This window comes from Poeciliopsis prolifica, unplaced genomic scaffold, assembly GCF_027474105.1.
Source record: "Poeciliopsis prolifica strain line A6 unplaced genomic scaffold, Auburn_PproV2 SCAFFOLD176, whole genome shotgun sequence".
Lineage (NCBI taxonomy): Eukaryota > Metazoa > Chordata > Actinopteri > Cyprinodontiformes > Poeciliidae > Poeciliopsis > Poeciliopsis prolifica.
The window spans coordinates 259157-280578 of record NW_026562551.1 but is presented as its reverse complement, the minus strand read 5'-3'; the positions used below and the strand labels follow the sequence as shown (position 1 = coordinate 280578).

Below are 21422 nucleotides of genomic sequence, written 5' to 3'. Positions count from 1 at the left end.
GTATCTTTATAGATACTGTTGATAAAAATGTGTCTATCCAGGCAAATCTGGTTTGCTATAAGTGAAATAATCTGCCAATGGAACAAGTACTTCTTCCCCAATTTTAAGAAATTATTTACTTAATGCCACTTCTTTTATCTTGCTGAAAGGTTACTTGTAAGTTAATTTTCTCTTATTTCAGGTTTATTAAGATGCTATCAGTAAAAACTAGACCAAAATTATTTGGTAGGATTTTGTGTTTTTGCAGTTTAGGCATTTGAACCCTGTAAGTCTCTCGATTAGTTAATGTAACTATTTTTTTCCCACCAAGACAACAAATAATACTATTGCAGACACAACATTCAAATGTATAAATCTATGGTCTGTCCAGGGCAAATCAGTTTAAAATTAGGCTTAAACTAATCTGGCCAATCAAAATTGTTTTGTTTTTATGTGTTTTACAGGAAACATGCTCAATCTGGGCTGGTCTTTCACTACTCCAGGAAGCGTAACGGGAATGAAAGGATCATGTATCATCATTCCTTGCAAGTTTTCCTACAGCAAAGCCCAACCGAGTGGCCTCCAAGTTGTCTGGTACTTGTACCAAAGTAATGGACGCGCAGACGTATTCAACCAAAGACAATCAAATATTTTAAGCAGATATAATGGGATAACACATTTGACTGGCTCTGTGTCAGACCGCAATTGTAGTCTTAAAATAGACCGGCTGGATATGTCTCACAATGAGGATAAACTCTATCCGGGTTGATATCAACCCCAATTACCTCCTACCACTCACAGGGACATTCATTTTTGGATAGAAGCACCGAAATTATGGTTTCAGGTAAGAACACACACACACACACATCCCCCCCCCCCACACACACACACACACACACATAATAAATTTCCCTTCTCATCCACCGCGGGTGGTTCTTATCCTCTGAGCTCGGGTCCTCTACCAGAGGCCTGGGAGCTTGAGGGTTCTGCGCAGTATCTTGGCTCTGCCAAGAACTGCACATTTCTGGACTGAGATGTCTGATGTTGTTCCTGGGATCTGTTGTAGCCACTGCTCCAGTTTGGGGGTTACTGCCCCGAGGGCCCCGATGACCACAGGCACCACTGTGGTCTTCACCTTCCAGGCCCTCTCCAGTTCTTCCCTGAGGCCCTGGTATTTCTCCAGTTTCTCGTGCTCCTTTTTCCTGATGTAGCAATCACTTGGTATTGCTACATCTACCACAACGACTTTCCTCTGTTGTTTATCCACTACGACAATGTCTGGTTGGTTCGCCATTACCATTTTGTCTGTCTGGATCTGGAAGTCCCACAGGATCTTAGCTCTGGCGTTCTCCACCACCTTTGGGGGTGTTTCCCACTTTGATCCCGGGTTTCCAGTCCATATTCTGGTACATCCCATGTAGGGGCTTGTCCTCCCATGATGGTATCTCTGGCACTTCAACCTCCGTTCCCTGTTGTCTGAGACATTCACTGAGCACATTGTCTGTTGAGGCTTTGTCCCTGATGTATTTATGGATCTTAGTTGTTTCGTCCTGGACAGTGGTTCTCACACTCACTAGTCCTCTGCCTCCTTCCTTGCGGGAGCAGAGGAACAAAGAAGGATTCTATAACAAAAACAAAGAAGGATTTTATATATATATATATATATATATATATATATATATATAATATATATATATATATATATATATATATATATAATCTTTGTTCGTCTCAGGTCCAGTTGGTTGACTTCACAACAGACACACTCATTTCTTTTATTTACCAACTCTCAAGAGCAGCATAACAACTTAATGCACAAAATCATGTCTGGGAAAACAACTTCTTGATTAAGCAAAATAAATCTGACAAATATTCATATCTTGTGCAGTTATTCCCATTGCAGCAAGAAACTTGTCTGTCTAGTTAAACTGTTGTTTAGGTTAAAATAATGTATGTTAAACTTTTCCTTTCACTCTTTCACCAGTATTTTAAATATCTACTTTTTAGTTGGAATCATCATAGATTAACATATTTCTATTTTTATCTTTATAGACCAGGCACAAGAACCCCAAATGAGCATCATTGATGTTCCTAAGGTGGGAGCTCAAAGCAGGGTTACCTGTAAAGTGAAATATACATGTTCTTCTGCTCCTCCTGCCCTGTCTCTGAATGGCATTCCTGGAACAGACCGCACCATTGACTCCTTGTTGTCAGACGGCATTTGGGAAAGAACAATAGAACGAACTTGGAATGTAGAAGAAGACCACAAGAAGGTGGAGTGCACTGTGAGATATCCTGGTGGACAAAGTGCCAAAAGTGAGCTCCTCCTGCATGTTGAATGTGAGTATAAATATACATGTTGTGGTTTAAATTGATGAGATTTTTAAGTTTTCTTCACAAGTAAAGTTTCATTTTTTGCTTAGGCCCATTTGAAACAATCAAAATGGTTAAATGTGATCAGCATTATATTGTGCTCTTGGATCGACGACATGATGACTTAATTTGGATTTAACAGAATTGCAAATCACTGACATTTTTTTTAATTGTATTTTTTTTTTTTTTTGGGATTCTATAGTTTTGGGTTTAAGTATTGTCTTCAAGTAACTCAATTACACAGTAATATCTTGTTTCCTGTCAACAGCTATAGTGCCCCAACAACTGGGGTAAGAACGTTTTCTGAAGACAAACCCTGCACATGCCATGCAATGTTGCAGTTTCTCACATTCTGTTGTGTGTAGGTTGGAAGGTCTGTAAAATAGTATAGTTGTATCTTTGGCAGATGATGAATTGCTGCATATTTGTTGGCTCCGTGTTGATGATACAAATATTCCACCTCACAGCATCCCAAATGTTCTTTAAAGGATTGAGATTTACTGACTTGGAGTGTTACGGGCACAAAGGCCATCAAAGAAGAATGAGTGGATACAACACCAGTAACCATTTGAAGCACTTTAGAGGCCTTTATTTTTAAAACACAAGTCAAGAGTATGTGGGCACCATCCCAGACATGTAGACAGAAGCCCAGGCATGTTGGCATATACCTGGGAACCACTGAACTGACATGTGCACGCCTCCTTCTGGCCCTCGGTCATGTGCAGTTCTCCTTCTAACATGGACCCATTGGCCCCTTCAGGTGTAGGCAACTCCTCCAAGGTGTGGACCTCCTTCAAGTGTGGGTGAGTGGGCTCCTCTCCAAGTATTGAGCCAGAACCTTCCATGCCTGTGTGTCTGTCTCAAATCTCCACTTGTCTCACACTGCTCACTCGTTGGCCATGTGGAACAGAACCCTTGGGCCAAATAGACCAAAGTCCCCATGTGACTTTAGGACCCTCACATTCTGGTACCTTAATGGAAGCACAATTAGCAGTCACAGGAGGGCATTGGAGTACAGTGAATTCATTGTCATTTTTATCAGTGAAGAAGATTACTGACTTTTTATAGGGAGAAACTTCCGTCAAAACACCATCCTCTTTCCTTAAAAGAAAAGAAGAAATATTTCTATTTGAATGCTGAACTTTCTGATTTGTTTTTATAAAAAAAAAAATTATAATTATGTAATTTTATAACATAATTACATTAGGGAATTAAAGAGCATAAGTTAATTATATTTTACGTTTTAAGATTTTCTTTGTTTAGTATTATTACAGTAATAAAAATTGCTAATTAACATTCACCCCTTATGCATAAACCATTTGTAAATTATTTTTTGTAGTTTTTTTACCAAGTTTACATGTTATTGCTGGCAACTTTTTTCCGTCAACTACTATAAACGTTAGATTAACCTATGGGTTTTTTTTTCTTTCTTTCATGCTTGAACAAGTTTCCATGAAAGAATGTAGAATTTATAACTTTTCAAACTTTGGTGTTTGAACTCTTACAAAGTAAACATGCCAGCTTTGTATCTTTGGGCCAGTTCTAAATGTGATCAGCATTATATTGTGCTCTTGGATCGACGACATGATGACTTAATTTGGATTTAACAGAATTGCAAGTCACTGATATTTCTTTTTATTGTATTTTTTTCTGTATGTTATATATTTTTTTGGATTCTATAGTTTTGGGTTTAAGTATTGTCTTCCAGTAACTCAATTACACAGTAATATCTTATGTTTCCTGTCAACAGCCTTGGTGCCTCAACCCCCTGGGCTTAGAATGTTTTCTGAAGAAAACCGTGCACATGCCATTGTAAGCCAGTGTTAAAAAGAGTAAAAAGTTTATGAAGTTAATTTAATGTCGTTTTTTTTACAAGATTAAAAAGTATAAATAGATTTTATGTTTTGTTTTACTCAGAAATATCAGAAAGTGCTAAAATTCTTTAAAATCTGTGAAATAGGCCTTTAAGTGGTTGTTTTACTGGTGGATTTGACAACCAATGGCTGGCCTGGTCTGATATTATATCAGCCAATGGCGTTTGATTGTCCCGCCTCTTTCACTACGGCGCTGGGATTCTGCTCAGAACGTGTCAGACACGGTTGAGAACAAACAGCTGACCCTTGTTTTCGTTAGAGCCTGAAATAGCTTGTAAAATCTAGACAAACGGTAAAAATAAAAATATTAGCATAATTTCGCAACATTTATAATTGAAAATAGTGAATTTGTTTTGTTGTTGTTGTTTTATCTCTGAAAGTCTCCTTTGAGAGCAGCTGAGACGGGGAAAAACATCCCCGTTAGCTATCGGTGAGTGACCGCACGTGCTCGGCAGTTGGCTCAGTAAATTGGTTGAAATTTGGCAAAAATCTGACCAGATTCAATAAAAATAAAATGGTACTGTAAAATTTTGTATTATTATTGTTGTGTATATTATATTTTTTCTTTGTAGTTGTACTTATTTTTTGATTGAAATATATCATTATTATTATTTAATATTATTTTTCTTGTCCACATATTAAGCTAATTTCTTTCGTTTTACTGATGTGTAAGTAACATTGTATTCTGGTAAACTGACGATTTTTGTACAAGCTGAAAAGAAAAACTTGAGCAATGATGGAAGATTTCTGGATTATAACATAATTTATTGATACATAGGTTTAATTGATATTGGCATCTTATATTCTCAGATGTTTTACTTTGGCCTTGTTCCAGATCAGGCTTTTTGTTGTTTTTTTTCTTTCTTATGTTTCGGTGCACTTTTGACCTGGAGTGCCCAGTGACCTCAAGAACCACTTTTTCTGAATTCGCATGGCGAGCCTCAGCCCAGAGAACCCAGTGATATGGTAGATAGTGACCCGACTGGTCACTATCCTTGAAAAACTGAAGAGAATTGACTGACACATTGGAAGAGACTAGACAAACACTGAATTGACTGATACATTAAAAAGACTGTTATTTTATGTTTTTAAAAAAAGACGTACGTAATTTTGTTTCAATTGTACATGAAACTAAATTGTTTATATGATTAATTTTACTCTTTCTTATTGACACTTTGTGCACTCCCTTGTTATTCACAGCTAGGCTGCCTAGAATTTAGAATCTTTTGATCAGGCCCAACTTTTTCAAATATGCTTCAAGAGTATTAGTATAAGTCAGAGAAGTAAATTGAATTACATGCCACTTACTATTATCAGGTGTATTTAAAGTAACTTTCCTTGTGGGTTACACCATGCAATGTTGCATGTCTGGCACAAAGGCCATCAAAGAAGAATGAGTGGATACAACACCAGTAACCATTTGAAGCACTTTAGAGGCCTTTATTTTTAAAACACGAGTCAAGAGTATGTGGGCACCATCCCAGACATGTAGACAGAAGCCCAGGCATGTTGGCATATACCTGGGAACCACTGAACTGACATGTGCACGCCTCCTTCTGGCCCTCTGTCATGTGCAGTTCTCCTTCTAACATGGACTCATTGGCCCCTTCAGGTGTAGGCAACTGCTCTAAGGTGTGGACCTCCTTCAAGTGCGGGTGAGTGGCTCCTCTCCAAGTATTGAGCCAGAACCTTCCATGCCTGTGCGTCTGTCTCAAATCTCCACTTGTCTCACACTGCTCACTCGTTGGCCATGTGGAACAAAAGCCCTTGGGTCAAATAGACCAAAGTCCCCATGTGACTTTAGGACCCTCACATTCTGGTACCTTAATGGAAGCACAATTAGCAGTCACAGGAGGGCATTGGAGTACAGTGAATTCATTGTCATTTTTATCAGTGAAGAAGATTACTGACTTTTTATAGGGAGAAACTTCCGTCAAAACCGTACTTGGGATAACTGCCTGTGTCCTAGAAATACCTGATTCCTTTGGTAGCCCTTCATTGAAAACCTTGAATCGCTCTTAGTCTGATCCCTCCCCAATGGCAGCCTGCCCTGGGAAGCCTCACTATTGGCTGAACCCCAAGACAAAATCTCCATCTGGGTCATGGGGATACTCAAACCCCTCCACCACGTTAAGGTGGCGATTCTGCGGAGGGGTCACCAGCAGATCGCGATGGATGTTTAATCCAAGGGATCCCCCATCCTAAGCAAGCACAAGGCAACAGTGGAGAGGAAAACTCCCTTTAAAGGAAGAAACCTCCAGCAGAACCAGGCTCAGGATGAGCAGCCATCTGCCGAGGCTGGCTGGCTTCAAGAGGGCAAAAATAAAAAACACAAACACAAAACTGTCAACAAACCTTCTGAAAGAAAGACAGATTCAATTACAATATTAGTTTACAATACACATGTTACAAAAGGTAGATCTGGGAAAGTCTATACAATAGATATTAACAGAAAATAGTCTGAACCTGTAGCAGTAAACTACCTCTCACTGGAATCAGTCCCGAAAGAATAACATGAAACAAAAAGTTAAACTTCAATATCTGTGAAAGAACTTAAAGAATTGTGTTAGTGCATCATTATCTACAAAATCATGTTGCTGTATTCCCATATCCTGGACAGACAATCTTTCAATTTGATTAGGAGTTTATGTTTGAATATGTTAATGTTATCAGAAAGTTTATATCGTTATGTTGTCAACCATGCAGCACATATTCACAGCTGAGGAGATTTTGGGCAGACCAATTAACCGAACAGTTAAAGTTTTATTGTGGGAGGAAGCCGGAGCACCCAGAGAGAACCCACTAATCCTACTTTTATTATTTCTGTGGGAGGAAGCCGGAGCACCCAGAGAGAACCCACAAATCCTACTTTTATTATTTCTGTGGGAGGAAGCCGGAGCACCCAGAGAGAACCCACAAATCCTACTTTTATTATTTCTGTGGGAGGAAGCTGGAGCTTCCATAGAGAACCCACACGTGCCAATTTTAAAATGTCTGTGGGAGGAAGCCGGAGCACCCAGAGAGAACCCACTAATCCTACTTTTATTATTTCTGTGGGAGGAAGCTGGAGCTTCCATAGAGAACCCACACGTGCCAATAATAAAATGTCTGAGGGAGGAAGCCGGAGCACCCGGAGAAAACCCACAAATCCCACTTTTATTACGTCTGAACCTCTTTCTGAAAGGTAACAGTGCTACTAACTGTGCCATTGTGCTACTTATGGTTGACTGAGGACTTTTTGTGAGGAATTAAAATTAATTGTGTAAACATATACAAAAGAGATATATCAAAGGGTAAAAAAATAGTTTTCTCCATATCTCATCCATTTCTCCTCGTCATTTTGCAAGTTCTCCATGCACTCTAAAGTTATAGAGGCAGGTGTAGTCCGGATGACCCCAGTTGCTGTTCACCTTTAGAGTCACATGACGGAAGGAACCAACTTTATCGGCCTGTAAGGCAAGAGAGATATAAATTAGGGAGGTTAGATTGATAATCCATAGTTGCAAATAGATGATAGAAACAAAGGAGGTCTGTCTGATGGAAGCCTAGTTCAACTTTCCTTGCTGTAAATACATTTTGCATAGTTTATCTCAAGATAGCGAGGTAATTATACTGATATCTTGCTAACCAGAAAACAAAATGTTCTGTAGTAACACTGGGATTTTGTTGTTTGTTATACAGAGACAAAAAATTGTTTTGTGAAAAGTGTTGTGACTTTTTTACACTTTTATTTATTTGTTAAGTACAATTTGCATTTTAAGTCACTTCCTTACAATTGTATGTTGAGCATAATTTACATGATGATCATTATTTATTTAAATTAACATGATTGCAAATAATTACAAAAGCTACAGTGAAATATATTTAAGTGCGAGGCATAATTTATTTGAATAGAGGAAGTCTTTTATTTTGAAGAATGCTAAACCGGATGTGGTTCTGTATTTCGTCACTGTCTTGCTTCTGTTGATTTTGGTTGCTAGGTAACAAACAGCTGTGATCAGCTGTCACTTTTTCTCCTCAATAAAAACTGAACAGAAATGTTCAGTAAAAGAAATCAGAGTCTCCGTGTTGATTGAAGAATCTCCCACATCTTAATAATAAGAGGTTGACTTTTTGTATTTTGTTGCCATGATGTAATAAAAGTCTCAACGAGATTTATGCCAAGACAACAATATTTTCCTCCTTAATAGATGGCCAAATAAATCTACAGTTTTTTCCATTTGTTCAAGTTAAACACTTTGTATCTCTGTGTTTTGGAATAGTTATGGTTCAATAACAAAGCTTAATGTGGCTGCATTACATTTAGGCACTATTTCTAGACAACTTAACTAATTGATTAATTTTTCAATGCTTTTTATCAGTTACCACTACTCTGAAAGTGCAAGATTAACATACATTTTTATGGTTTAAGTAGAGTTTTTCATTGAAGCCTTTTGAATGAAACAATAATACGGTACTTTATTCAAAGTATGTTTTTAAATTGAATGCTAGTAATACCCAGTGAAGAACCTTATGATTGTATGTTAGAATATATGATCATCATTTCAATATATCAATATTTATAACAGGGTAGGTAAGTCTGGTCTTCTGAGAGAACTGTATTTGGTTAATAAAACATTAATTTGACATATTTACAGGAAGTTTGAAGGTCTGTATTTGGTCTCCATCTTCATCGTATTGGAAAGTTCCCAAATGAGTTTCCTCATCTTCTAAATTCTTTGCTCCCTGAGACAAAATTAGATAAAAATCCAGTTCATTATCTTGTTCTTTCAAGATATGTGAAAGTTAGTTGGTGTATCAGAAAACATATCACATCCTGAGATAAACAGAAAATTCATTAGTGCAGACAGAAAGTTTGCATGGTTTAGAATGAGATCAAGCAATGTCATATGGAATCAATGCTATCACATTTTGAATGTATACTTAATATATACTATACATGGCTATATCTATATTACACTTTTGTCACTCATTTTATTTGACTTACATATACAGAAAATTCTTTGGGAGCACTAGAGACAGAGGACGTTGGGGACACAGTCTTAGCAATGTGACCCAGGGACACATGTCTGATGGTGGCTGGGTGTGAAAGTGAGACGCCCAAACGTCCCTGGAAACCTGGAAAGGCCCAGCATTTTCCAGGTTGCAGACGATTTTTTCCCTGAAAACAGAGAACAAAATTTAAGTGGGGTACCAAGACTAAGAGAAAAGTAAATCATAAAGCCTAATAATATATCACCAAGAAACACCACTTTTATTTTTTTAATGATCTGATCATCATTCAAACCTTAATAACAATGCCTGGGCCAATAGGAGGTCTCTTGAACAATTTCCCAAACCTTCCAACTTCTTTATTGATGTCATAAGCCTCTGAGGTCATCTTGTGTAAAATATTTGCTCCTGTACACAAAACACAAAAACAGAAATAATGTGAGTTAGAAAATTTTAATACTGAAAATTTGAAATCTAGTTGATGATCTTATTTGTAATGGCTCGCCTTGAGACTCCAGAGCAAAGTTGGGCCACAGGTCTGCTTGTGGCAGAAGGTAGTCAACCTTCTGCTCCAAGAGCTCCAGGTTGGAGAGATGTCTTTGATCCTTGCGTCCAAAGATCGTAACCTGTGCACAACATAAAAATTAACAGCTTGTTCTCATGTTTGATCATGATAATTAAATCAGTGTTAAGATTAGGAAGAGAAAGCCTACCATGTCTGTTAGAGTTGTGAGAGACAACTCTGAAGATCGTGAGTGGAATGAAATAATACAGCAAATACATCCTGATGAACATGAGCAGAAGACAACAGTGAGAAAAAATTTAAAAATACAGACTTTCTGTAACACTTCCAAATTGACTGTTTGTAGGAGAGTATTTACCAAAAGTGACAAAGATGAGAAAGACAAAGACTGATATATCAAAACCACCCTGCAACAGAGTCATCATCATCTGTCTTTCTCTGTCAATCACATTGTCACCAGAATAATGTGACCTCTGTCTAAATGTGACTGCAGGGTGGTTTGCAGGACGACCTGTTAAGCGCCTCCTTATGGCCCTAGATGAAAAATATACAAGTGAGTTAAAATGTACACTGATCAGCAGATGACTACATGAAACATATGACTTAATGAAAATTGCTGATTTGATCTACCTGATTGGCGTCTCCCTGTATGAAATAACAGGTTGTCCATCCATATCATAGTATCCGTTGTTTCTCAAACGTTCACTTCTTCTTAGCATGACTGTAAAAAACCAAAGACATGCAAAAGTGGTACATTTTGGTACAAAGCATGTCCAAAATGTACCAACACAACTCTACAGTGAAAGTCATTTTCCTCGTAAACACTGTAAATTTAAAGATGTAATATATCAAAAACTTCATTTAATGTTGATCAGAACATCATTTAGTTACCTATCAAATCAAATTAATCATTTCATGTGTGAAAATCACCAACCATCCATAAAAATTAAAGGAAACTTTTTTTTGCAAGTAGAACTCCTTAATATTTTTCTGCTGTTTCAATACTCAGAGAAGTTTGCAAAAATGCAAACAAAGGTGCTAAAAACACAAATAAGACATTTAATGTTTACATCAAAAAGTTACTCAAATTGTTTTGATGTTGAGCTAAAAAAACTGATTACTAACAACTTGTCTTGCTCAACTTATTTTCAACATTGCTGCACACTTCCTTCAAAATACTAGCACAAAATGTCATTTTTTTCTGTGCTTCACTAATTTCTAAATAAATACTTACTCGAAAAACTGAAGCTCAGTTCAATTTCTTGAATTTTTTGAAGTAATCTATCCGACGTCTAACTCTTCAAATGGATGAATTCCTGTAGGAACTCGGCTCTTATTGACAAAAGTTCCAAAGCGCCTGATGACAAGTCAGCTTATGTGACATCAGAATGCTCCACAGAACCTGCCCACAATTCATTTCTGCCTCTTTTAAATTCATTTAAAGCATTTAAAAAATTAAGGTACGAAAAAATAAATTCTGCTGTTAAATTAGTCAATCAAATCACTGCTCTAAACAAAATCAAGAAATGTTTACTTCCCTACTGGCATTTACATGCCTCAAAAACTATTGCACAGTTTTTTAGACATGTTTGATAAAAACATTTCCGTTATTACTGCAGAGCGCTTTCTCTACACCGACACACTGGATTGTACATTTCCTGTTATATATTTACAGTTCAATATGCACGTTATGTACATTTTGACAAAGTTGTGCTGCTTACTTGCACATTATCAAAAAGTTTCTGCTATTCTTGGTATTGTTAGTTCTGTTTTCATATGCACTTAAAAGTATATATATATAAAAAAAATTCCCTTCTCACCCACCGCGGGTGGTTCTTATCCTCTGAGCCCGGGTCCTCTACCAGAGGCCTGGGAGCTTGAGGGTTCTGCGCAGTATCTTGGCTCTGCCAAGAACTGCACATTTCTGGACTGAGATGTCTGATGTTGTTCCTGGGATCTGTTGTAGCCACTGCTCCAGTTTGGGGGTTACTGCCCCGAGGGCCCCGAGGGCCCCGATGACCACAGGCACCACTGTGGTCTTCACCTTCCAGGCCCTCTCCAGTTCTTCCCTGAGGCCCTGGTATTTCTCCATTTTCTCGTGCTCCTTTTTCCTGATGTTGCAATCACTTGGTATTGCTACATCTACCACAACGGCTTTCCTCTGATGTTTATCCACTACGACAATGTCTGGTTGGTTCGCCATTACCATTCTGTCTGTCTGGATCTGGAAGTCCCACAGGATCTTAGCTCTGGCGTTCTCCACCACCTTTGGGGGTGTTTCCCACTTTGATCTCGGGGTTTCTAGTCCATATTCTGCACAGATGTTTCTGTACACTATGCCTGCCACTTGGTTATGTCGTTCCATGTACGCTTTCCCTGCCAGTATCTTGCACCCTGCTGTGATGTGCTGGACTGTCTCAGGGGCCTCCTTGCACAACCTACACCTTGGGTCTTGTCTGGTGTGGTAGATCTGGGCCTCTATTGCTCAGGTGTTTAGGGCCTGTTCCTGGCCCTAAACACCAGATGTGTAGGTTTTCAATGAAGGGCTACCAAAGGAATCAGGTATTTCTAGGACACAGACAGTTATCCCAAGTACGGTTTTGCCAGAAGTTTCTCCCTATAAAAAGTCAATAATCTTCTTCACTGATAAAAATGACAATGAATTCACTGTACTCCAATGCCCTCCTGTGACTGCTAACTGTGCTTCCATTAAGGTACCAGAATGTGAGGGTCCTAAAGTCACATGGGGACTTTGGTCTATTTGGCCCTAGGGCTTCTGTTCCACATGGCCAACGAGTGAGCAGTGTGAGACAAGTGGAGATTTGAGACAGACACACAGGCATGGAGAGGAGCCACTCACCCACACTTGAAGGAGGTCCACACCTTGGAGCAGTTGCCTACACCTGAAGGGGCCAATGGGTCCATGTTTGAAGGAGAACTGCACACGACAGAGGGCCAGAAGGAGGCGTGCACATGTCAGTTCAGTGGTTCCCAGGTATATGCCAACATGCCTGGGCTTCTGTCTACATGTCTGGGATGGTGCCCACATGCTCTTGACTCGTGTTTTAAAAATAAAGGCCTCTAAAGTGCTTCAAATGGTTACTGGTGTTGTATCCACTCATTCTTCTTTGATGGCCTTTGTGCCCGTAACACTCCAAGTCAGTAAATCTCAATCCTTTAAAGAACATTTGGGATGCTGTGAGGTGGAATATTTGTATCAACACGGAGCCAACAAATATGCAGCAATTCATCATCTGCCAAAGATACAACTATACTATTTTACAGACCTTCCAACCTACACACAACAGAATGTGAGAAACTGCAACATTGCATGGCATGTGCAGGGTTTGACTTCAGAAAACGTTCGAAGACTAGGGGTTGGGGCACCATAGCTGTTGACAGGAAACATAAGATATTACTGTGTAATTGAGTTACTTGAAGACAATACTTAAACCCAAAACTATAGAATCCCCCCCCCCCAAAAAAAAAGTACAATAAAAAAAAATATGTCAGTGATTTGCAATTCTGTTAAATCCAAATTAAGTCATCATGTCGTCGATCCAAGAGCACAATATAATGCTGATCACATTTAGAACTGGCCTGAAGATACAAAGCTGGCATGTTTACTTAGTAAGAGTTCAAAGAACAATATTTATAATTAGACTGTTTTGTTACCTCAACCACAATCTGGTGCTGTCAGTTAAATCTTTGAGTTTTAGCTCTGTTTGTTCACAAACACATCTTAGTAAACTACGATTTTAAGTGACTCTTCGGCCAATTAAACTGGGGATGGAGAGGGCAGTTTGTTGGGAGTGTCACATGACACAATTTTCCATTTCCTGCCATCATTTTCCTCTTATGACAATCTTAGAATGTTCTGACCTATTCTGTGTTGTGTTGGGACAACTCCGACATAAAATCGGGGATAGTCAACATTGTCTTGGCCCTTTTATCGCAGCCAGTCACTGGGAATGAGAACGCAGCCTGTTGACTGTTACAGGTAGCCAATCAGAAAGTGTGGTGTCGTAAGCACAGAGTAAATGTTTTACTCATTTCAGCAGTCATCCACTAAGATGTTTCAGCATTTTATTAAAAACGGAGCAAATGTCTGTAAAATATTTCACATTTCAATCACATTGACTCATTTATTTCAAAATAGCAACATTTAGTATCAAAAGGGCAATGAATGCAAAATGTCATCTTTTTTTGTTTTTATTCATAAGCTTTTTTTGTTTTTTTTACTAAGCAACAAAAACAGTAAAGAAATATTAAGGATATCGTTAATTACCAAATTTTGTTTGGTTTTTGTTACCCATGTTTTTAGGTTTATTATGAATGAGCTGAAGTGAAGCAGAATAAAGTTGTCAAATGAATTATGAATTGTTTCACCAATGGAGTTTATTTGAGGTCATCACCTTGGAGGCCTAGCCCTTCAATGCCTGACTTTCTTCTCCTACATTCACAGCAAAAGATGAGTGTGGATCTGTCTGTTACAGTCTGAAGAGGCCAACATGCAAAAACATGTTGCCCTCTTTACTTGCTGCTTTCAGGCTTTTCAGCAAAGCGGTATAATAAACTTTTGTGCATTGCAGCTGAAGCACTTTTTCCCATTTGTAATGGGAAAATAGTTATTCTATTTAAATACAGACAGAATTATGTCAAATCTCTGCTCAAAAAATGTTATGTTATCCCAAAACATATGCACATTAAAGCTAACAGTACTACATAGCTTTTTTTCATTCCTACAAGTCTGTGTGTAGGAACAGACTCATAGGAGTTTCCTATGAGTGGATCTCATAGGAGTCCACTGACTCCTACGAGGTAAAGTATTACAATTTTTATAGTGCTGTCATGATTTAGAAAAAAAAAACATCTTGGTGTAAATTGCCAGGTGTTTGGGTGTTGCAGAGCTTTGTAGTGCAGACCTTTGCACAGATCTTACAATTCCAAATTTGACTGATCTCTCAAGACACTGTATAGGCATAATGTAGTCTTTGGGCTTGATGTTAACAATTTTCCTACTACCTTTAATCTCATAACATATATTCAAATGAGGCAGAGAAGGACCAACAAAAATTGCAGTAAGAAAACATTTAAAGTTCTACGAAGGACATTCTGTTGTTTTCGCAGCTCAAGTTTCAACATGATTTAGTGCACATTTATAGCATTTCAGCATGCCAGGGTGAGGAACCATGCAATTTCAAACCAGGACAAGATTGTCTGATTCACTACATTAACATGTTTGGATCTGCACATAGAATTTCTGTGGATAGATGTATGCAAAAACATGTTGGCCTCTTGTTATTTTCAGGCAGCAGTTTCCATTTCCTTCACAAAAAGGTTCTAATGAAACTGTTGTTTGCAAGTGAGGCACTTTTTTGCCATTTGTAATGGACTTGTAGTCTAAGAGTTATCATTTTTATGCATTTTCTGTCAACCAATTTGTATTTTTTTTTTACATTGACTTTTTCTCAAAAAGTAATATGCTCAATGAAGCTAGCAGCACTGGAAATTAATACTTTTACCATGTTTTAGGGTGATAAAGCTGAGTTGGCAAGAGGTTTCATTTTCTTTGTGTGTGCATGTGTGTTCCAGTGTGTAAAGCTGTTAATAAGTAACATTAAGGTGTTGATCATTTTTGTTTTGAGTCTAGCTGGTCTCATGGTAAAGTGTAAGCATTTAAAAAACGTGTTCACTTGTTGCATGTGGTGTGAACACTTTATGGTGGATGCTGACTGTGAGCAACCCTGCCGTATAGTTTAGTGGGGTTCTCTGTAGTCACAAACCCACAAGACTAACAGAAGAAGAACTGCACAGAATTGAACATATAAGTGAAAAACAATAATGTAGTCAGTATCACATTTTGACATTTTAAGCATAATCTATTCATATAATTATAGGTGTCCATAGTAAAGTGGTCCAAAATGGTCCATCCAAGGCATGGCTGTCCTTCTACCAACAAACAGGCTAAAAGAGTAGTTCTGAAAAACATAAAGCATATGGTAACCCAGCATGGCTGCAATAATCTATAATTCAACAATGGGTGAAAATGAGTTATGTGTGCTCCACAAATCTGGAAGGATGTCATTTTTAAAAGAAAATAAATTATGTTCCCAGATTGCCACAAGTCCAGGCTACACCACAAAAATGGGGCGTGGCATGCTTGAAATCACTGCATCTAATCAGTTGCGTTGCTCAAAGTGAAGTAAGACTTGGATGTAGCTGCTCAACCATGGAAACCCATTTTATGAAGCTGTCTGCAGACACAACCTGAAAGAACGTGACGTTTGGAGTTCAGCAGTTGTTTCTGCTCTAGGTTGGTAATCCTTGTTTGTGGATTACTCCTTTCTAATCCTATGAACTGATAGATTGGGATCATGAGCAGATCTCTCCCAGAGACAATGTTTCTCATTTTCAGGTTGATATTGGTTTTATTCATGGTACCTGAACTGGAACAGTATAAATTTTTTTTCAGATACTTGATTTTGTTTTGTACAGTCTTTATTTGTTCTATTTCATTTTCACAAAACTTTGATTATTAAGTTTTGACTGTAAAAGTGTGGATGACATTTTTTCTCTTGCTGCCTTTCTCTTTCTCTCCCGCTCTCTGTCTCTCTTCCACACCCATATGCACAGGAGAAATGGGAGTGGTCTGAGGCCAAGTGGCCAGCCTACTCAGGAGAACCACATATGAAATGAACAGAGGAGATTCAAGCTTACTCAGTCAGGAAGATGTCTCTTCACAAATTGCACTTTGTTGTACTGTTTGCCGGCATTTGGCTTCTTCCGAAAGGCAAGTTTTTTAACCTGTGTTATTTGCATTGATATGTTTAATTTTATCAGACTTACATCAATTGTGTTGTAATTTTTTTATTTTAATTGTTTCTGAGTATTTGACCTAAAAGCCTAGAAACATTGTTGGAGTAGTTTTTCTTTTTACATTTCTACATTATGTCTACTGTGTTTTTGAGAAAGGATTAAAACCAAAGATTAAAAAAAAAGAAAATCTTTTAGACATATTAACACTTACCGATTCTATTACCAGCCAACACCCTGGAATGTTACAAGTGTGTACCGGAAACATCTGGAGGCTGCAATACCAAAGTGCAATGCCCCTCACAGGATAATCAATGTGCAGCAGTGAAAATAATAAGATACACAGGTATTTTTCTGCAATCTCAATTTGATTTGTGTCACCTTGTCTGCAAGAGTTCCAATTTCTACTTTTAATTATAGGTGGTTCTGCAGACAATGAGACCAAATCTAAACAGTGCTTTCAACCTGGAGATTGTGTTGGAGGCTCAGTCAGCTTTGGATCTCAGAAAACTGTTATTGTGAGCGAGTGCTGCACCACATCTCAGTGCAACACCAAAGATCCCTCTGGTAATTTGAACCATTTTAAAGTTGTATTTTGTAACCATGCAGCGGTTTCATCACTCATGTGTTCAGCACCTACTGCTATTCTACTGAAAGCATCTACACTATAATAACAGATTCTTGTCCATGAAAAATAAGTTAATCCAAAATTCTATAAACAAGTTGACCTTTAAGTTGGGAGTCCATGCTGCAAAGATCTCTGCATGCTTTTTCTTGTATTTCAGGGCCTAAGTTCAATCCAAATGGTAAAAAGTGCTACAGCTGTGAAGGTCAACAGTGCGTTAGAACTGAAAACTGTAAGAATGATGAGGAATATTGCATCAAATCAACAAGTGAGACTTCTGCTTCCTTTTCTAAGTTCAAAGCTTCATCTTCTTATGAATATTGTAAGGTTCTAAGATGAAACATGTGGCCCACATTAATGCCTCTGTTTTTCACTCTCACAGTCAACACAGGAGGGACAAGTCAAACCTTGAAGGGTTGTGCTTCCAAGACGATGTGCCCAGAATACGCATCAGAGTTTTTTAAACCTTTATCTTACAAGGAAGCAGCTGCTGCCAGGGAGACTACTGCAACAGCGCCAGCGGTGCAAGTGCTGGCCTGCTGCTGTTGTTTGTGTCGCTGATGTTTCTGGTCTTGTTATCTTAGAAGATCCACAAACATACATCAACACAAAGCTGTCTATTGCAAGTTATTTTCAATATTTCTGTTGTGGAATAAATCTCAATCTGTTTGTCTTTTTTTCATAAGTTTAAAAGTGGATTGTCATTATCTAAAATAATACAACTTTAAGAGTAAAAGCAGAAATTAAATGAACAAACATTCCTCATTCAGTTGCCAAATAAAAGGATTTATTTTCATCTGTAATATTCAAGAATTTTTTGAGCTATTAAAATGAGAAAAAACATACAATGTGATATTATTCATGTTATTTAAAAGGGAACACACACACACAAACACATATATCATAATCCATCTTGTGTGACACTCCTTTATCCACATGAAGAGAATACTCTGCCATGTATTCTCTTCATGGCAGAGAATAGAGAAATGAGGCATTAGTGGTTCATTACTGTTTATTTCTTCCTGAAATGAAAAGTAAAAGTCTACAATTGAAATGAAAAGCAGAGGAAGTGAGAATAACATGATTATGAATGTGAACTATAAACTGAAACTTGGCAGCAGAAGAAGAGCAAGCGCATCCAAATCGATCCTCAGACTGTTTACTCAAATGTTGCCGTACAGGTTAACATCCTGTAAAGAAAAAATATTTAATTGGTTCATTATTGCTTAATAAACTTTATGTGCTTGTATTGTACTCTATGAACCGTACAGGAAATATGTTCTTGTAAAACCAAAGGCTTTTGACGAATATTATCAAAAATGTTGAAGTTTGATCTAATAAGAGATCATCGTTTCATAAACAATAAAAGCTCAGAGATTAAGAGTTTAGACTGGAAAGTTGATCATCAGGGAAAATAGTTATTTTTAATGTGTATCAAGAAAAATTGACTGAAACATCCTCTCAACAGCTGTAAATGGTAAAATTCAATGAACAATGCAACTGACCTCTGGTGTGGGCGGCGCAGGTCGTCTTTGGTTACTGGATGAGCGAAACAAGATAATTAATAAAGAACCACAATAATCGCAGCAGTCTTTTGAAGCCTGAAATATAGAGTTGTTCTCCTCACTTCTTTGGTGATGGATAATACTGCTTGTTGATTTTTTCTCACAGACGAACACTTCTGCATTATTTCTAGGAGCAAAAACATATTTCACAATATCACATTTTCAGCATTTCTGCTCATTATAAAATTTTTGAAACCACGGCTGAAAACTTACAAATAACTGACTCTGAGGTCAGTCGAGTTGTTTGGGCGTCTGCAACAATTATACACGTTGTTCTTAGTCTACTTTTAATTTTTTAATCACTTAATGTCTGATATTTTTGTTTGTAATAAACATAAAATTATTACCTTGAAAATCTATTCCAGAAAGAGTTTCTGTAAAAGAAACATTCAAGTAGTAGCAACTTTAACATTGACAATGAGGAGATTTAACAACAGAAAATGTTCCTACCTGGTGATCTGCCAGCCGACTTGACCGTCCTCTGATTGTCTGAAAATAATAGTGTTGCAAACATCAGAACTGAGGATTAAAAGGGCAGAATTTGCCTTTTGTTGATCTTACCGAGAAAACCTTCTCCAAACTGAATTCCTGCACAGAAACATTTGTTAATTTTTAGTATGTGTTCAACTGCAATTTCAAAAAAGCTTTTTGGTTGTGCACCTTTTTTCTGGCCTTGGAGGTTTCTCTCTATCTCCCTCAAAGTAAGTCCTATAGGTATTAAAATGGTTTTGGATTTACTATTTGCTTGTGCAAAAACAAAAAGAAACTGAGTAAAACGTTTAATTCAATTCATCTGGTTAATCTACCCCAAAGAGATCTTTTGTGTATGGGGGATGTTTACATCCCTGTGGAAGAACACAGATGTAAATATCAGTGACACAGTGTTACATTTGAGAGTGAATATGAGTGTAAAGTAGAGCTGTATAAATTTCTAATTCCAAGCATGTAAGATCATTAATATCTATAATATTTGAATCAAGATGTTTAGATTGACAGGCAAGACATCTCTCTTAATTTTGTCCATGAACAGCAAATTGGATTTAAAACAACCCTTACCTTACCTTACCTTACCTTACCTTACCTTACCTTACATGACCTTACCTTACCTTACCTTACCTTACCTACCTTACCTTACCTTACCTTACCTTACCTTACCCTACCCTACCCTACCCTACCCTACCCTACCCTACCCTACCTTACCTTACCTTACCTTACCTTACCTTACCTTACCTTACCTTACCTTGCCTTGCCTTGCCTTGCCTTGCCTTGCCTTACCTTACCCCTAACTCTTGCCTTACCTTACCCCTAACAACTCATATCAAAACAGAGAGCAAAAGTGCTAAATTAGCACAGCACTTAAACAAAAGTTCTTGGAGGTAAAATTCTTGCCTTTTCTCTGGTCTTGGCGGAGGCGTCAGAGGGCCATCGGTGTGCTTTCTGGTGATGAGAAAATTGTAATTTCTTTAGGTCAACTTCAGTTACTCTAATTGGCCTCATTTTTGAAGGCAAAAAGATACACGCAATACACGCAAAAGCATATATTAGTCGATTTTGAGAGGTTTACTCACCTTTTCCTGTAGAAGAATATGCCAAGCAGCACAGCAAAGAGGATCAGCACTAAGATGACAACAGGAATAACCACAGGGATAGCTTTCTGCATCTGGTACACTGTAGTTCCTGGAGATAAAGATATAAAATAATCATAATGAGAAAATCTCTCAGTTCCCTGTGTCCAATGCTTTGATAAGAAAAATGATTTGTTGAGTCTAACCCTCTACAATTAATTTGAAAGTCCTGGTTTCATTCTTTCCACGCCAGAAGATGGCGGTACAGTTCAGGTTTCTCTGTCCATCTCCTCCAGCAACCACAAACGTGATGGTGGACGTCGTCTTCCAGACACCTCGTGACATCTCAGTGTCTGAAACCTCGTTGTTGACGTAAGGGACACTCCATGAAAACTTTGGAGGATGTGATGAGCATGAGTGACTGACAGAACAGGAGACATTTACAGTTGAACCAGCATTCACTTGAGCTGGAACTAAACTCATCACTGGTTTCTCTGGAGAAGCTGAGGATTAAAGACAAAGACGTTTGCTATTGCTCAGATTGGAAGAAAATTTATCACAAACAGCATGCGAATGATGTAAAACATTAGTAAGGATTCTTGACCTTTCATGACGATAAAAACGCAGCTGTTGTTAAATCTGTATTTTTTTGTTCCTTTCTCTCCATAGAAACAGAAAGGGCCGTTGTCAAAGGGTTTTATGTCGTCAATCTCCAAAGAGCAGTCTCCTTCATCCAGGTTTCCCAGAATTTTGGTCCGATCCTTGAAGTTGTCCAAAACATTACTGCGGGCATTGTGGTACACCAGACCCCCAGTTTTTTTGTACCAGATGCCACGAGTCAGGGGCTGATCCTCGTCATCCTGGAAACTGCAGGGGATGACCACACAGGACCGAGTCAAGGCATTGAATCTGCCAGGGACGTCAGCAGCCAGGACGCGGAAAGCTGTTGGGGGCGAGAGGACCAGTTAAACTTAGAAAGGTGCTGTCAGAAAATACAGGACATTTAATACAAAAGACATGAAAATTATACAGATACACAAAACTGATAGCATTAAATCTGAAATAATGAACAATAAGAGAGAAAAATAGGCAGGAAATCAGTGTCTTATG

The 21422-nt window shown here is 38.1% G+C and overlaps 3 protein-coding genes across 5 annotated transcripts in view; 1 reads left to right on the top strand and 2 right to left on the bottom strand.

Moving 5' to 3' along the window:
• Nucleotides 1-763: 763 nt before the first annotated feature.
• LOC129356500 (urokinase plasminogen activator surface receptor-like) lies at nucleotides 764-18066 on the top strand. 3 transcript variants are annotated; one of them, XM_055026095.1, is made up of 7 exons: nucleotides 767-823; nucleotides 2032-2319; nucleotides 16378-16534; nucleotides 16787-16903; nucleotides 16978-17124; nucleotides 17343-17450; nucleotides 17565-18066. In XM_055026095.1, the coding sequence occupies exons 3-7, from the start codon at nucleotides 16474-16476 to the stop codon at nucleotides 17741-17743; spliced, it is 612 nt and encodes a 203-aa protein (XP_054882070.1). In that variant the 5' UTR covers nucleotides 767-823; nucleotides 2032-2319; nucleotides 16378-16473; the 3' UTR covers nucleotides 17744-18066. The 3 variants fall into 3 exon arrangements, with proteins under 3 accessions (XP_054882071.1, XP_054882070.1, XP_054882069.1); XM_055026094.1 differs by lacking the exons at nucleotides 767-823; nucleotides 2032-2319 and adding an exon at nucleotides 15942-16057; XM_055026096.1 differs by lacking the exons at nucleotides 16378-16534; nucleotides 16787-16903; nucleotides 16978-17124; nucleotides 17343-17450; nucleotides 17565-18066 and adding an exon at nucleotides 2621-2779 and having other exon boundaries at nucleotides 764-823.
• LOC129356497 (SUN domain-containing protein 3-like) lies at nucleotides 7550-11060 on the bottom strand. Its single transcript, XM_055026092.1, has 9 exons — nucleotides 10976-11060; nucleotides 10372-10462; nucleotides 10100-10275; nucleotides 9932-10002; nucleotides 9724-9844; nucleotides 9514-9626; nucleotides 9214-9387; nucleotides 8862-8951; nucleotides 7550-7675 (listed from the first exon to the last, which is right to left on the bottom strand). The coding sequence occupies exons 2-9, from the start codon at nucleotides 10458-10460 to the stop codon at nucleotides 7562-7564; spliced, it is 948 nt and encodes a 315-aa protein (XP_054882067.1). The 5' UTR covers nucleotides 10461-10462; nucleotides 10976-11060; the 3' UTR covers nucleotides 7550-7561.
• Nucleotides 18067-18129: 63 nt separating the features above from the next.
• The window catches only part of LOC129356495 (myelin-associated glycoprotein), a 45030-nt gene continuing 41737 nt past the window's right edge, over nucleotides 18130-21422 (bottom strand). Inside the window, exons 6-16 of the mRNA XM_055026089.1 lie at nucleotides 20917-21255; nucleotides 20519-20815; nucleotides 20316-20424; nucleotides 20137-20184; nucleotides 19309-19335; nucleotides 19198-19236; nucleotides 19095-19121; nucleotides 18961-18999; nucleotides 18810-18874; nucleotides 18688-18721; nucleotides 18130-18372 (exon numbers count right to left, since the gene is read on the bottom strand). Of these exons, the coding sequence (XP_054882064.1) occupies nucleotides 18342-18372; nucleotides 18688-18721; nucleotides 18810-18874; nucleotides 18961-18999; nucleotides 19095-19121; nucleotides 19198-19236; nucleotides 19309-19335; nucleotides 20137-20184; nucleotides 20316-20424; nucleotides 20519-20815; nucleotides 20917-21255 (1055 nt within the window). The 3' untranslated portion in view covers nucleotides 18130-18341. The remainder of the gene's footprint in view (nucleotides 18373-18687; nucleotides 18722-18809; nucleotides 18875-18960; nucleotides 19000-19094; nucleotides 19122-19197; nucleotides 19237-19308; nucleotides 19336-20136; nucleotides 20185-20315; nucleotides 20425-20518; nucleotides 20816-20916; nucleotides 21256-21422) is intronic.

Bases quoted from the DNA above. Each gene is read 5' to 3' on its own strand.
- LOC129356497 (XM_055026092.1), bottom strand. From the start codon at position 10,460: ATGCTAAGAAGAAGTGAACGTTTGAGAAACAACGGATACTATGATATG. The intron at 10,276-10,371 runs GTAGATCAAATC...TTTTTCATCTAG, and splicing joins TACAGGGAGACGCCAATCAG to GGCCATAAGGAGGCGCTTAA. The intron at 8,952-9,213 runs GTAAGTCAAATA...ATTTTGTCTCAG, and splicing joins CCAAAGAATTTTCTGTATAT to GGAGCAAAGAATTTAGAAGA.
- LOC129356500 (XM_055026095.1), top strand. From the start codon at position 16,474: ATGTCTCTTCACAAATTGCACTTTGTTGTACTGTTTGCCGGCATTTGG. The intron at 16,904-16,977 runs GTATTTTTCTGC...TTTTAATTATAG, and splicing joins GAAAATAATAAGATACACAG to GTGGTTCTGCAGACAATGAG. The intron at 17,125-17,342 runs GTAATTTGAACC...CTTGTATTTCAG, and splicing joins CAACACCAAAGATCCCTCTG to GGCCTAAGTTCAATCCAAAT.